We start from the raw sequence: 16,867 nt of genomic DNA on the forward strand, positions 1-16,867 counted from the left end.
AAACGTTAACGAAGTGCAGGGATTGTGAATAGACATCCCGTCCGTCTAAACACTTCAGTAACGTTAATATGTCAGTATAAGGCTGGGTTCACATGACCTATTTTCAGGCGTAAACGAGGCGTATTATGCCTCGATTTACGCCTGAAAATACGGCCCCAATACATCGGCAAACATCTGCCCATTCATTTGAATGGGTTTGCCGACGTACTGTATTTTACGCGTCGTCGTTTGACAGCTGTCAAAAGACGACGCGTAAAATTACAGCCTCGTTAAAAGAAGTGCAGGACACTTCTTGGGACGTTTTTGGAGCTGTTTTCTCATAGACTATTGAAAACAGCTCCAAAAACGGCCGAAAAAACGGCGCGAAAAACATTAGTTGGTCAATAAACGTCTGAAAATCAGGTGCTGTTTTCCCTTTAAAACAGCTCCGTATTTTCAGACGTTTTTGGCTCAGCGTGTGAACATACCCTAAGACAGCAGAGATCTCGAACAACGCAGTGTCACTATGCGCGGACCAAAAGAATAGGGAGACGTACATGACGCCGATTGGTCAGCATCATACACGCTGTTCAACACCCACTTGGTCTAAAGTAAAAAAACATACCCACTTGGGTATTAAGAAACTAATTAGCATAAAGCTAAAATCGCTCCTAATGTCATGAAAATAGATAGTTTTTCTAAATAAAAAGCACTGCTGTCACCTACATTATAGCGCCGATCTCCTTATGTAGGAGATAGGGCACTTATGTGGTGAGTCTCATTAAAGATCTTTGTCTTAATTATTCTTTCACAGTAAAAAATATATTTTTTACCTTTGAAGTGGTAGGCAAGTTGTGTAAATCAAATGGTACAAAACATCCCAAAGATCTATTTTACTACGAGGTTGTAATGCAAAACAGGAAAACCAGCAAGGGGGTGAATACTTTTGCAATGTACACTATAACACCAACTCATCACAAATAACTTATGTAAGACATATGATTTGAAATAAAAGACGTCACAACCACTTGTTTATTTCAGATTTTAATTTGCTTGTCTACTCAAAGCTATGTGAATTCACAATACAAATTTTGCTGAACATTATGGTCAAAGTGGTACATGATCTATGCAACCTACACTTTTATTGTCAGGGTGGGTGCTCAATCCTCTTGACAGACAATGACCGGGTGTTTAAAGCCCCATTTAAATGCCTTCTTGGGGCTGACTGGCACTTAACATGGCTTATTGGCATGTCTAAGAAATTATTTTCCACATTTTGGTGGAGTGCAAGAGGCAATAATCCTTCATTTACTACAGTGTACTATAATACAATTAAAAAAAACATAACTAGCTAGCAGAACTTTGTATCACAGGAAGAAAATGGTGTGTTTAGTGTTTGGACATAGTACACTTCACAGAACAGCTGAAAATACATATTACAGTCAAGGACGATATTGCAGCGAAACGGGTTTCTTTTCTTTCTTCATCCAACAAGAAATTTAAAAACATTAAGTTAACTAACAGCATTAGAAAAGGACTTCTAACTCTAATAAGCAATGGGGAGTTTTCAGTTAATTTCTGGCCTGACTTATAGGGAAAAGGACAAATTTTATTTTGTTGGGAGTGTCAAACTAAAACAGCTGCCACGAAATGCAAACTCCCTCCCTCCATATGAGTAACCTAGCAAAGTCTAGGATTTTAAGTAGAATAAAAGGATACAGCGAAGAAAATGTTAATAAACCAGCAGGCGATCAAATAATCCTCATGTCAACATGATGCAAAGGTAATTCTAGAATCAATTGCATTATTCTGAAAATCAATGACAATCAGTTGTTTGGGGGGAGAAAAAAAAAATAACAAAAAATGGACAGACTGCAACACTCAAAAAAAAGGTCTGTAAAACATGATTATGGCCTCATGGCTTTTCGGCTAACTACCAAAACAAGCAAACTTTACAGTTGCTTTTTTTTAGGTTTGTGCACCAAGTGGTAAATCCATGCTAGTGAGTGAGTAAATTATGTGAAACGCAATCTGAATATTAGATAGTAAGGAATATCAGGGCCTACATTTTTTTCTACACCCTTGATCTCGTTCATAACATGCTCGCAAACAGTTTGTCTACCAATGGATTATGATACGACCGAGACAGATATTAGAGAAACATCTAGTGTACACATTGTACATAATTAACTATTTAACGGTTTAGAGAAAATATTATAATCCTATAAAAGAGAATGCGGATAGGATTGTGTGGTCACTACATCGTAAGAATCCGTACCCTGCTTTACCGAGGACCACAGGTTTTGATGACCTGTTATAGCAAATATAGCAGATGATCATAGAACATGCAGGACTCGTCCCATGGATATTCGAGGTGAACATATCAATGACCAGTCCATATTCATTCCACCCATCACATTTACAGGGAGCTATAATTTCACTATGGTATGACAGAGGCAAATACCCACATACATATATTTAAGGTGATGACCTCTGGCAACAAATGCAATAGCTTCTAAACCCACACAAAAGACAATTCAACTGTAAACATATGAATGTGAAGTGTAAGCAAGTCTTCGGCACAGGTGAAGGGAAAGTCTATTGTTTACAGGTATAAGATTCCATGCCAAGAATTTGGGAAAGAACTTTCATGAATGCCATGGAGTGTTCTTCAGTTGTGCACAAGTTTTTCCACTTCCAAACAAAATGATATCACAGTAGACCAAACAGAATGTTCTTGATAGTGACCAATGGGTAGGAATGTGGATGCCCTCACTCCAGTGTGAAGTACTGCATCTACTAAAAAAAAAAAAAAAAAAAAAAAAGCTGTGCAATGGAGAAAAAGGAAAATCCAGAAAGCAGCTCTGAATCACAACGTCTGAAAATAATTCCCAATGTGCAAGTACGTAGCAGGATACAAAATAATTAGAACTCTACTTTGCAAGCAGGGAATGTTTCACCCTGCATAGACACACTGCTGGTGCTGCCCAACACAGTGATACCAAGAGACTGTTGAAGGGCATGCGTTTCCTCATACCATGCATGAACGCTTGTCGACTCAAAAGTAGGAATCAGTGTAACCTGTAAACAGAGAGAGAATGCAGTTAATAAAGATATTTAAAAAAACAAAAGAAAAAACACTAATGAAGAGTAAGGTCTGACACACACACACACACGTGAAAGTAGTCTGCCACAATTGGCGGCTTTAGACAATCTAAAAACGTGTATGGGGCAGCTCAGCAGTCATGACCCGAGAGGTGTGCAGATGTCTGGAAGTTTTCCCATTACTGCATGAGAACATGATAAATATGTATTGCGGCCACAGGTAGTTTTTGGCCTTCAGGGCACAGACGCATTTTTTCAAAAATCGGACGTGTGTCAATTTATGTGGTAATAACTTTGAAATGCATTACATTTCCAAGTGATTCTAAGATTTTCTTGTGACAAATTGTACTTTATGATCGTGGTAAAATGTGGCCCATACAGTCATTTTTTGCGCACAACATAGTTGCTAATTAACATTTACCATTTTTTTGAGCATCCTTTTTGTTTTTAGAACATTATGAGACCTATAATTTTAGAAATCACTCTTTAAATTAAAAAAAAAATATATATATATATATATATATATATATATATATATAAAAAAAAATTTCCAAGCCTTTTTTATTTAAGGACCAATTCAAGTGGCTTTGCGGAATCTATTTGTTCAAAATTACGTAAGCAACATTTAATAAACAGCACCCCTGAAAGTACTCAAAAACAGCATTTTGGAAGTTTCACAGGCATAATAGGAAAGTTAAGGTGAAATGTAAAAAAGTTTTAGAAAAAATTCAATGTTATGTCTTTTATTTTCCCTGTAATACAGCATGTATTAACAGAGAAAGGCAACTCAATATTTATTGCCCAGATTCTGCAGTTTTAAGAAATAGCCACTTGACTGAAACCCAGGCCTACGGAATAAAACAGCAACTTGTGGATTTTGGGACCCCTTTTTAATTAGGATGTTTTCTAGGTACCAGTATAGGTTTGCAGAGGCCTGGAGGTGCCATTTGGCTTTTGGAGTGAAGGAGTGCCATTTGACGTGCAGATTTTGCTGGGATGGCATGTCCCATTTGCAAAGCCTCTGAGGTACCAAAATAGCCTTCAGAAATTACCCCATTTAGGAAGCTACACGCCCTAGGGCATCCCAATCTAGAGGTATAATAAGTAGTCGTTTTGTTTGGGGGGTCTTACTGGTATTTCAATTTCTAATGTGATGGCATATGCAAGATGTGTAGAGTATATCAGGGTATAATAAAAAGGTAGTATATACACAACAGGGTACATAAATATAATGAACGCAGACGTGTGGTGCACTGAAGCAATCCTCAGCTGCCCCTGAAATCAGGAATCTGAGGCTCATGATTCTATTAAGGGAGGGGTATGGACCGTGGCATCTTCGGGGTTAAATAGGCTGAATTTCAAGTGATCATCGATTCCACCCACTGCAGTGAGTTGTCAGCTCACAGCTAAGTATGGAACGAGCTTAGCCCGTGAACGCGGTTCATACTTCCCCATAACGGCTGTCACGTACATGTACGTGGCACGTTAAGGGGTTCAAAAAACTAGGAAAAAATTTGAACAAAGATATTAGAAAAATAATTAAGCCAAATACATTTGTGCAAAAAAAAAAAAAAAAAAGGAAAAGTTGTCTTTAACGCTATAGGTTACAAAAATAAAATTCAGTTTACCAAATTTAGTACAGTAAATTTAAATAAAACTATAAAGTCCGTTTTCTACAGTTCTTATCCACACGCTGAGTAAAAAAATTGAGATTTGTTGAAATCTCAAATACTTTGAGGCTACTGGAATACTCCAAAAAGCAGCTCAGTATATAAACCTGTTAAAACCAGTATGAAACCAGATTGGAGGCATTCCTCCCACATACAACAATACATATGTCATTTTGAAATTAACGTTCACACCTATACCCAGAACCAGATTTACGCATCATGAGCCCTTTGGCAGAGAATGCTTGATTGCCTTATGCAACAGAAAAACTAAAAATATAAAAAAGTTGTAACTTGCATCCGTCAGACTGCCAGATAGAAAAGTGTGATTGGTCACAGTCACGGCGTGCTTTACACCACTCCATTCGACGCTTGGCATTGTGCTTGGTAATGTAAAACCTGCATGTAGCAGCCCGGCCATGGGAACCCGTGCACTGAAGCTCCCGGAACACAGATTTTGTGCGGATGTTAACGTCAGAAGTGGTGTGGAACACTGCCGTTGTTGTGTTAGCAGAACGTTGGTGAAGTTTATGCACTATGAGCCTCAGCACTCTGCTACCACGCTCTAACATTACATAGTGACATAGCCGTAAGAGGGCTTGTTTTTTGTAGGACGAGATGTAATTTTCAATGGCACCATAATAAACGGAAAAATTCTTTGTGGGGTGGAATAGAAAAAGAACCACAATTCCTGTTTTTGAATTTTGTTTTGTTTTTATGGCGTTCACTGTGCTGTATAAAACAACATGTTAACTTGCAAGGCAATAGGATTACGGCAATACCAAATTTAAAAAAAATAAAAAAATTTCGGTCGCCATATTTTGGAGGGCTTGTTTTTTTGCAGGACAAGATATCGTTTTTAACCCCTTCGCGCACCCCGAAGAAAATAGCAGTCCCTGGTGCAGGGGGGTGGTGATGTATGGAGCGGGCTCACGTGCTGAGCCTGCTCCATACACTGCAGGTGTCAGCTGTGTATTACAGCTGCCACCCGGGACTAAGCAAAGGCCTGGCCGTTTAACCACTTAAATGCTGCGGTTAATCGCGATCGCAGCATCGGAGAGGTTAAAGAGAGGGACCGGCCCCCTCAGACAGCTCGACGGATCAGATGGCAGGGGCCTAAAGAAGGCCCCTAGTTTAGCCTTCACTCTTCCTCTAAATCAAGTCGAGCCTCAGCGGGGCTTAAAGGGGTTTTCCCATCTTGGACATTCATGGCATATCCACAGGCCATGCCATAAAAAAGTCTGATAGGTACAAGTCCCAAAGGTGGGACCCGCATCTATCTCTAGAATGGGGCCCCCTAAACCATGTTCTAGCTTACTCGGCTCCGCTGCCTCCTTACCACTTCCTGGTTAGGTGGTCGGGAGTTACGGAAACAGCAGAGGTCACTGAGCTACGCCGTTTCCATAACTCCCATAGAAGCGAATGCTGCTCTGTTTTCATAGCCACAGAGTTATGGAAACAGCATAGGTCGCAGTGCTACGCGGTTTTCGTAACTCCCATTCACTTCTATGGGAGTTACGGAAACCGCGTAGCACAGCACAGCACCATTTATTGTACCATATAATGTAGTGGGAAACGGGAAAAATATATTTGATCGGTGGAATAGGAAAAAAACAAAACAAAAAACGGATTCCTCAATCTTTTAGGCGCTTTTGTTTATACAGCGTTCACCTTGCGATAAAAACGGCATGTTTATTTTATTCTGCGGGTCAATACGATTACAGCGATACCAAATTTATATTGTTTTTTTGTTTTACTACTTTTACAAGGAAAAAAACGATGGTTAAAAATAAAATTAGAATTTTGACGCCATATTCTGAGAGCCAAAACCTTTTCCGTTGAATCAGCGGTATGAGGGCTTATTATTTGCGGGACGAGCTGTAGTTTCTATTGGTACCATTTTGGGGTACATGAGACTATCATTTTTTATTTCATTTTTTGTGGGAGATGGAGACCAAAAAACAGCAATTGACTTAATTTTTTTATGGCGTTCATCGTGCGGACTAAATGATACATTGTAACAATTCAGACTTTCACGGATGCGTCAATACCAGTTATGTGTTGGTTCAGAGCGCACAAGATTGAAAGAGGTGCACGAATAGGGTCCCAACCCAATTGTATATAGAAAAGTATCCGGCACACAAATGTGGTTCAATTTTGCGATTTTATTAAATTCGATGCCATGGGCAATGTGCGTGCAACGTTTCGGTTCAACGACCTTCGTCAGGCACTGTAGGTGTACAAAATATTTCACATGAATATATTGGCATCATATTTCAACAATAACAGTGCATTATATCAATGGTGCAAAAAAGCAAGTAAAGAGAAACTTGAAAAATAAAATAAAAAGGTATAAAATAAGAACAGAGTCTTTTGTCAAGACACATACAGTGCTCATATATAGTCAATATATCTATTATTTTATTGGGAACAAACCTCAAGGTATAGATATGCATATTTATTTAAATATGGCCCAATGTATGTTAGTGGGTGACTATCAATCCAGTGCACAAACAAAAGGTATGAACAATAGCGGATTCCCTCTACTGTATCTGTGTTGATATCACCAATGTATCTTCTGTTTACCTACGTTCTATGATTTATGCCATATATGCTAATATGCTTATTTCCTTAAAGAATGGCAAACAGATAGGTGGAATCCCTTTTTGAATCAGAGATTTTCTGTATATACATCGGTCTGTTGTTCCCAGCTACATTACTATATCTGTGTGAATAACACTAGTGTATTTTCTGTTAACCTACGCTCTATGATCTATGCCATCTATACTAATGTACTTGTTTCCTCTAAGAATGGATTACTGATATGTGGAATCTCTTGTAAATCACAGATTTTCTTTCTATGTACCTCGTTCTGTTGCTCTAAGCTACATTATTCACTATCCCATTGTAATCATCACACTTGATAGAAATTGTCTTAAATGGTCTTGATATGACGATGTGATACTCGACAATATACCGCTATTGTTTATACCTTTTGTTTGTGCGCTGGATTGATAGTCACCCACTAACATACATTGGGCCATATTTAAATAAATATGCATATCTATACCTTGAGGCTTGTTCCCAATAAAATAATAGATATATTGACTATATATGAGCACTGTATGTGTCTTGACAAAAGACTCTGTTCTTATTTTATACCTTTTTATTTTATTTTTCAAGTTTCTCTTTACTTGCTGTTTTGCACCATTGATTTAATGCACTATGTTATTGTTGAAATATGATGCCAATATATTCATGTGAAATATTTTGTACACCTGCAGTGCCTGACGAAGGTCGTTGAACCGAAACGTTGCACGCACATTGCCCATGGCATCGAATTTAATAAAATCGCAAAATTGAACCACATTTGTGTGCCGGATACTTTTCAATACCAGTTATGTTAATTATTTTTAACATTGTGCTTTAGGGAAAAGGGTTTGATCTTAATTTTTTCATTTAGTAAAAAAAAAAAAAATAAATAGTTTTGTTTTCTACTTGTCCCCCTAGAGGTCTTGAACCAGCGATCATTGGATCGCATGCACGATGTACTACAATACTAATGTATTGCAATATATCGTGATACGGATTGTACTCCTAGGGCTTCATAGGAGGCTAAGGCGGCGGACCTGGGGGCCTTTATCAGGCCCCCAGGATGCCATGCCAACCAACAGCATCCCCCCCCTGATCGCGTTCCGGGCGGGAGGGCGCGTTGGAATGTTACGGAGGGTCTCGTCCCCTTGTTTTTAGTTGGGTTAAATGAGCGAGATCCTGCTCGTTAACCGGAAGTGTAAGGGTATGTTCACACGCGGAGTCAAAAAAGTCTGAAAATACGGAGCGGTTTTGTAGTGAAAACAGCTCCTGATTTTCAGACGTATTTTAAGCCACTCGTGATTTGTGGCCTTTTTTACAGCCGTTTTTGGAGCCGTTTTTAATAGTCTATGAAAGACTGCTCCAAAAAGTCCCAAGAACTGACCTGCACTTTTTCGCAGCAGTTTTTTTACGCAGCGGTTTTTCAAAACAGCCGCGTAAAAAAATGGCCCGTCGGAACAGAACGTTGTTTTTCTCATGGATATCACTGGGCAGATGTTTGAAGGAGTTCTGCTTCCAATTATTCAGCCGTTTTCCGGGCTTTTACGGCCCGAAAAAAGGCCGTTTGAACATACCCTAACAAAGCAGACCTGCTCGTTCTATGGAGTGGACTCAGCCCACTCCATACTCCCCCAACCGACGTGTGCCGTGTATATATACGGCAGATGTCGGGTAGGGGTTAATAGTTCAGACTATTACGGTTGCGGTGATACCATTCATGTTTAGGTTTTAATGGTTTACATAAGTTTACTGTAAAAATGTTAAACGATTTGAAATTTCTTAATTTTTTTTTTTAATCCCACTAGGGGACTTGAGTATGCAGTCATTAGATAGCTTCCACAATCCACTGGAATAATCTGGTCTTGCAGTGTAGTATTTTAGCGGCTCCTATTAACCCCTTCCCGACATTTAACGTTTCCATACGCCAGTCAGGTAGGGGGAAGTATGGAACTGGCTCACTGAGTGAACCCGCTCCATACGATGCCGGTGTCGGCTGTATGTTACAGCCGACATTTCAGAGTAACGAGCGGGATCGCGTACGAGCACGATCTCGCTAGTTTAACTCGTTAAATGCCGCGGTCAATAGCGACCACAACATTTAACCCCTTCTCGACATTTGACGTATCCATACGCCAAAGTCGGGTAGGGGAAGTATGGAGCGGGCTCACGCAGTGAGCTCGTTCCATACGATGCCGGTGTCGGCTGTATGTTACAGCCGACACTTCAGAGTAACTAGCGGCATCGCGCTCGAGCGCGATCCCACTAGTTTAACTAGTTAAATGCCGCGGTCAATACTGACCGCAGCATTTAAATCCTCAAAAAGAGGGGGGGGGGGGGGCGACACGTCAAACAGCTCATCGCGCCCCCTGCAACGCAATCGCGCGGGGGGGGGGGGGGGGGGGGCGATGGTTGCTATGGCTGCCTGGGGGCTTAATGAACGCCCCCAGGTCCGCCATCTTTGTACACCTATTAAAGGAACAGTGTCATCACCCAAAAAAAATTTCATATGTTCAAGATGTTAGTGCTTTATTAAAAACGTTTATATTTATTTGTGTGTTTGTGTTTTACTTTCTTATTTTTACACTTTTTCTTCCCTATGGGGGCTGCCATTTTTTGTTCCATTTCTGTCTGTCGATTAACGACACATACAGACATGGAATACGGCAGCCACAGTCCCATAGGGACTGCGAACGGCTCCCGTCCCATTGACTTCAGTGTACGGCGTCTGTGTGGGAACTGCGCATGCGCCGCTCCCACACAGTCCAATTCGAAATTGGCGCCGTCCGGCGCCATTTTCCTGTGGACCGGAAGTCGCGGCCGGACAGTAATATTACTACTTCCGGTCGCGGCTTCCGGATTTGTGCACTTGGACCAGCGGCAGCAAACGGAGCGGACGGGCCGGAGGGAGCCGCGGCGGCAGGAGCAGGTAAGAGATTTCAATGTATGTTCGTGTTTGTGTGTGTTTACTACTGTATGTAAACCTACTACACTGTGTGTTAGCTCAAAAAATGGCGACACACAGTGTAGGAGGTTACACCGTTCAAACCCCTCGTTTATCCCGGCACTAGCCAGGATAAAGGAGGGGGGGATGCTGAGAGCTCACTAGAGCGAGGGCTTTTAACCCAATGTTGCAATGCTGCAATTTTGGGAATAGCTCCATCTAGTGACCAAAAATGGGTAGTATTATAAATTAGAATTAATTTATAATATTTCCTGACTATTTCCTGACTCGTGAAAAAAATAAAAAAAATTTGAACAATGTTTAATCACCCACACACTAAATGTTTAATTTTTAAAAAAAAAACATGTTTTTCTGGCAACACATTCCCTTTAAGCCCTGCCCCTGACTGTCAGAATCACGATATACTGCAATACATTAGTATTGCAGTATATCGTGCAAGCGATCTAACAATCGCTGGTTGAAGTTCCCTAGGGGCACTAATAAAAAAATAAAAGTAAAAATTTGTTTTTTTTTGTGTAAAAAAAAAAATTCAAAGTTCAAAAAACCCCCCTTTTGCCATTTTCCCCCTAGAGCATATTAAAAAAAATAAACATAATTGGTATCTCCGCGTCCGTAAAAGTCTGAATTACAATATATAATTATTTAACCCGCACGATGAACGCCGTAAAAAAAAAAAAAAAGGTCACCTCATCTCCCGCAAAAAATGAAATAAAAAGCGATCAAACCATCGCATTTACACAAAAATTGTATTATTAAAAACGACAGCTTATCCCGCAAAAAATAAGCCCTCATACCACTTAATCGACGAAAAAAAAAAAAAAGTTATGGCTCTCGGAATTTGGCGACAAAATACATTTTTTACACTTCGGTTTTATAAAATATAGAAAAAACTATATATATTTGGTATCGCCGTAATCGTATTGACCCGCAGAATAAAGTTAACATGTTGTTTTAATTGAACAGTGAATTCCGTAAAAACCGTGGGTGAAAAACCATGGAGGAATCGCTGTTTTTTTCATTTTCTACCCCAGAAATAATTTTTCCCCCGTTTCCTAGTACATTATACAGCAAAATAAATGATGCTACGAAAAACTACAACTCGTCCCGCAAAAATCAAGCCCTCATAGTACTAAATCGACGGAAAAATAAAGACGCTATGGCTTCTGGAATGTGGGGAGGAAAAAACGAAAATGAAAATCTGAAAAAGGGCTGCGGCGGGAAGGGGTTAAAAAAAAACAAAAAACCGCTAGAAAGAGGGGGCGACCCCTTCTAACAGCTCATCGCGCCCCCCGCAATGCAATCACAGGGTGTCGATGGTTGCTGTGGGGGCCTAATGAAGGCCCCCAGGCCCACCATCTTTGTGCTCCTATTAAGCCCTGGCAGGGCTTAACAGAAGCCTGTCGGGATCACGATATACTGCAATACATTAGTATTGCAGTATATAGTGCTAGCGATCTAACGATCGATGGTTGAAGTCCCCTAGGAAGACTAATAAAAAAAAGTAGAAATTTTTAATAGTGGTTTTTTTTTTAATGTAAAACTAAAATAAAAAATAAGTTAAAAAAACAAAAACCCTTTTCCCATTTACCCCCTAAAGCATAGTAAAAAAAAAATAAACATAATTGGCATCACCGCATCCGTAAAAGTGTGAACTATTAGAATATATCATTTAACCCACACGGTGAATGTCGTAACAATAAATAAATACATTTGGAAACGCCAGAATCGCTATTTTTTGGTCACCTCATCTCCCACAAAAAAATGTAAAAAAAGTGATCAAAATGTCGCATGTACCCCAAAATGGTAGCATTAAAAACTACAACTTCGTACCATTTAATCAACGTAAAAAAAAAAAGTTATGGCTCTCGGAATTTGGCGACACAAAATAAATAATTTTTTACACTTCGGTTTTTACTTCTAAAAGTAGTCAAATATAGAAAAAAAACACACACATATATATATATATATATATATATATATATATATTTGGTATTGCCGTAATCATATTGACCAAAGAATAAAGTTGACATGTTTTAATTGCACAGTGAATTCCTCAAAAAAACAATGGAGGAATATTTGTTTTTTTTCATTTTCTACCCCACAAATAATTTTTTGCCCGTTTCCTAGTACATTATAGGGCACAATAAATAGCGCTCCAAAAAAAAAAAAAGTTATGGCTTTTGGAAGGTGGGGAGGAAAAAAACTCAAATCAAAATCTGAAAAAGGGCTGGGGCGGCAGGAGGTTAAGGATAGGAGCACCAAGGAGGCAGACCTGCGGGGCCTTTTACGCCACAGGCTGCCATGACCATCATTAACACCTTGCATTTGCGTTACAAAGTGGGGAGGGCGATGGGATTAGGATGATAAAGCCCCTTCCCTGTGCAATGGCTTAGATGCGACTCCAATCCCAGCAGTTAGTGCACAGTATCAGCTGTAAATGCCAACCAGCAGAATGCACTCATGGGTACCTTCATGCAAGAGTAGAGTTGTATTCATAAAACAAAATAAAAATGCAAAAAAAACAAAACATTTATATTTGTTGCACAACACCTTTTAAAAATGTAAAAGCTCAAGATAGGCATATATGATAAACATAAGCACAGCTTCACAAAATCATCAAAACTAAGAGACACCAAAAATCTCAGTATCACGCCGCCGGAAAACATTTGAGCAAGAGTCGACAAGTGTCCCGATTAGATGCAGGTGGCATGTAGACGGGGAAAAAAAAAAAAAGAAAAAAGCTAAAATCACCCTTTTAGTAGAAAAAAAAACCAAGACTTCTCTATGTGACGGAGCACATATCTTCTGACTGGTAAAAGCAGTAATAACCAGAAAGAAAAAATTATTTTGCATCACACCCCTGGGGTCACTAGGAGGGAGTATGTTCCAAGTAACAGGCTGTGATCTTTCTTCCGATTACTTGGAACTTCTCCTATAGGATCTAAGCTCCACCCTTTAAACTATTGCTTCGACTAGAATATAAAGTCATGACTTATTACAGTCCTGTGAAATAGTTCTTGCCCCATTATCAGTTCCTTCTATTTTTGAATATTTGTCAGTTTTGATTTAAAGACTTTACTTTTAACCCCTTAGTGACCAGCCTATTTTAGGCCTTAAAGGGGTTGTCCGAGATATATTTTTATTTAAAAGTTAAACACACAATGCACACATTAACTATTCCATAATATACTTACCTGTGCAATCTTGCTTCTGTTCTCCGTTCTGGCAGCTCTTTTCTTCAGATCACCTGTCTTCTGACGTCACGTTTTCTTCCTCCTCCACTGTCGTGTTGTGTCCCGATCACATGGTCTCGCCCCAGCGAGACCTCGGATGGGACACGACACGTCACTGGAGATGTGTCGTTTCTGCGGGTGCCCGCCCAGCCTATGCAGCTTTTTTTCACTGTGAGCGCGCCTATGTGTGTTCACAGTGAAAAAAGTGAAGAGGGACGGCACCCGCGGACTAGAGAGGTACAGTGACCTCTGTACTTTTAGTTCTTCCCCTATCAAAGCCTACACATAGTAGGCTTTGATAGGGGATCAGACAACACAATGCAGCACACGGGTCGCATGCAGCCCTTGAGGCTGTTATCTGCGGCCCGCGGGACACCGTTGCGCCGTAGCACCGAGCAGGCCCAAGGAGGAGCCGCACTACGCTATTATAGGCTCTGCTACGATGTCAGGAGTCCCGGAGCAGAGCGTATAATATTAAACTGTAAAAGATCTTCTGGGGTCCTGTATCTAAGCATACATTGTTAGGCTTAGATACAGTGGCTAAAAAAAATTGTCACACATGGAGCCTGTATCTAAGCCTAACACAATGTATGCTTAGATACAGGACCCCAGATGACATTCTTTTTATTCCTGTATAAGATTTGTGTTTTGGGGCCCTGTATCTAAGCCTAACATGTATTCTTAGATACATGGCCCATGTGTGACACTGTCTGCTTGGGTAATGTATCTAAGGCTACCTTGTGGTAGGCTTAGATACATGGTCAAACAGACAGTATCACACATGAGCAGTGTATCTAAGCATCACTTTTTTTTTCTTAGTTATGTGTTTTTTACAGGTTGGGTCCTTGGTACTACATCAAGTTCAAGGACTACTTCAATGACACCCTTTTTTATTTTTAATAAAATTGTTAACCAGTGTTATGTGTGTTATTTCATTACAATATTTTTTCTATGTCCTCATTTATTTTAAAATGTATTACTAGTTCATTACTGTCTGTCTAACAGCGTCCATTAGTAAGGCTTCATGCACACGAGCGTGTGTATTTTACACGCGTGAAAAACTTGCGTCAATCATGTCTGTGTGTGCGCGTTACGGCGGATTTACACGAACGTCCTATACGTCCGTGCAACCCGTGTGGTCGCACGGACCTATGCAAGTCTATGGGGGCATGCAGACTGTCCGTGAGTTTTGCCCAGCGTAAGTACGCTGCGTAAAACTCGCGACATGTTCTATATTTCTGCGTTTTTCGAGCATCACGCACCCATTGAAGTCAATGGGTGCGTAAAAATCACGCGCACCACACAGAAGCACTTCCGTGGGACGTGCGTGATTCGCGCAACAGCAGTAAAAAGTATGAATGCTTTTCTGTTTACAAACATCCAAAGGAGTGTCATAATGATGGCGGCTGGGCGAAAAGCACGCAGCTGCGCACCATATGAACATGACACGGAGCTGTCAAGTGCATTTTGTGCACGCAAAACGCCACTGTATTTGCGTGCGCAAAACGCACACGCTCGTGTAAATCCGCCCTTATGCATCAGTGTGCTTTTCGATTGTCATGTGTTATTCACGCACTCACAAAGCCAGCACATTTTTTTCATCTAACAAATTGTGTAAATCACGCACCAAACACGTGTGTGCGGTGCGTGGTTTTCACGCATGCATTAACTTCAATGTGAGTGTAGCTGCATAATAATAACGCACCAATAGAGGACATGCAGTATGTTTCACGCAGCAGACTCTCGCTGCGTGAAAAGTCACGAATGTGTCAACGGCCCCATTGAAATAAATGGGTTTTTTCAAAGCACAGCACACGGACGTGATTCACGCTTGTGTAAATCGTGCCTAAGGCCCCATTCTCAACAGGGTGAATCTCGCCCGTGTGCTGATCGTGAAAACCACGCACAGCACACGCGACCCATTATTTTAAATTGGCCTGCTTTCACGCAGCGAGAGTCCGCTGCGTGAAACATACTGCATGTCCTCTATTGTTGCGTTATCATGCACCTACACTCACATTGAAGTCAGTGCGTGCGTGAAAACCATGCACCAAACAAGCGTGTTTGGTGCGTGATTTATGCTGCAATTTGGTGTAAAAAAAAATGGCCTTTCTGAGTGCGTGAATAACGCATGCCACTTGATAAGCACACTGATGCAGAACGCACACAAACTGACCCGATTCATATGCGTTTCTCACGGGCGTCAATCTTACACGCAAGTGTGCATGAGGCATAAGACGGGGCTGGACGAACGCAAAAAAAGCCGCAAACAACGCCGCAAAAAACAATAAAAAAACAACGCCAAAAAGGCTACGATAAACGCGGGGAAAAACATTAAAAAAAAAACGTGAAAAAAACAGCAAACAAAGAGGCAAAGAACGCCACGAAAAACGACAGGGAAAACGCCACGAAAGACGCAACGAAAAACGCAGAAAAAAAAACCCCCCAAAAAATATGCGAAAAGCGTAGAAAAAAAGGCTATGATAAACGTGTCGCAAAACTACGAAAAAAATATCGTGGAAAATGACGCGAAAAAAGCCGCAAACAAAGAGGCAAAGAAGGCTGCGAAAAAAAACGGGGAAAACCACACGAAAGACGCAACGAAAAACGCATAAAAAATTTCCGAGAACAACGACGCAAAAAAAGAAACGATAAACGACGCGAAAAAAAGGATACGATAAACGAAACGGAAAACACATTCAAAAACATCGCAAAAAAAGACGCAAACAAACAAGCAAAAAACGCCAAGATAAAGTAAGCGAAAAACGCCCCGAAAAAATCGGCAAAGAAAAACGCAAACAGCGCACAAAAAACGCTGGGAAAAACGACGCAAAAAACAACGTGCAGGGAGAGGTAAATCTGCCGCAAACTTCAAGACGGAATTTTGAGGCAGATATTGTTCCTGCCAAAAAACTCTGTGTGAACATGGCCTTAGTGGAGAGAGACATGAGATAGAGGAGGGCGGACAAGGGTTAGGGTATGTTCACACGAGGGCGTCCGTAACGGCTGAAATTACGGGGATGTTTCAACCTGAAAACATCACCGTAATTTCAGCCGTAACGGCATGTGCAGGCGCTTGAACGCCGCGTCCATTACGGGCGTAATTGGCGCTGCTATTCATTGGAGTCAATGAGTAACGGCTCCAATTATGCCCAAAGAAGTGACAGGTCACTTATTTGACGCGGGCGTCTATTTACGCGCCGTCATTTGACAGCGGCGCGTAAATATACGCCTCGTGTGAACAGACAAACGTCTGCCCATTGCTTTCAATGGGCAGATGTTTGTCAACGCTATTGAGGCGCTATTTTCGGACGTAATTCGGGGCAAAA

General features: G+C 40.7%; 1 protein-coding gene across 1 annotated transcript in view; it reads right to left on the reverse strand.

The window, feature by feature from the left end:
- Nucleotides 1-1,014: 1,014 nt before the first annotated feature.
- The window catches only part of MAP1S (microtubule associated protein 1S), a 95,827-nt gene continuing 79,974 nt past the window's right edge, over nucleotides 1,015-16,867 (reverse strand). Inside the window, exon 7 of the mRNA XM_075825426.1 lies at nucleotides 1,015-3,060. Within this exon, the coding sequence (XP_075681541.1) occupies nucleotides 2,905-3,060 (156 nt within the window). The 3' untranslated portion in view covers nucleotides 1,015-2,904. The remainder of the gene's footprint in view (nucleotides 3,061-16,867) is intronic.

The sequence above is a fragment of the Rhinoderma darwinii genome, chromosome 1, assembly GCF_050947455.1.
Source record: "Rhinoderma darwinii isolate aRhiDar2 chromosome 1, aRhiDar2.hap1, whole genome shotgun sequence".
NCBI classification, from domain to species: Eukaryota; Metazoa; Chordata; class Amphibia; order Anura; family Rhinodermatidae; genus Rhinoderma; species Rhinoderma darwinii.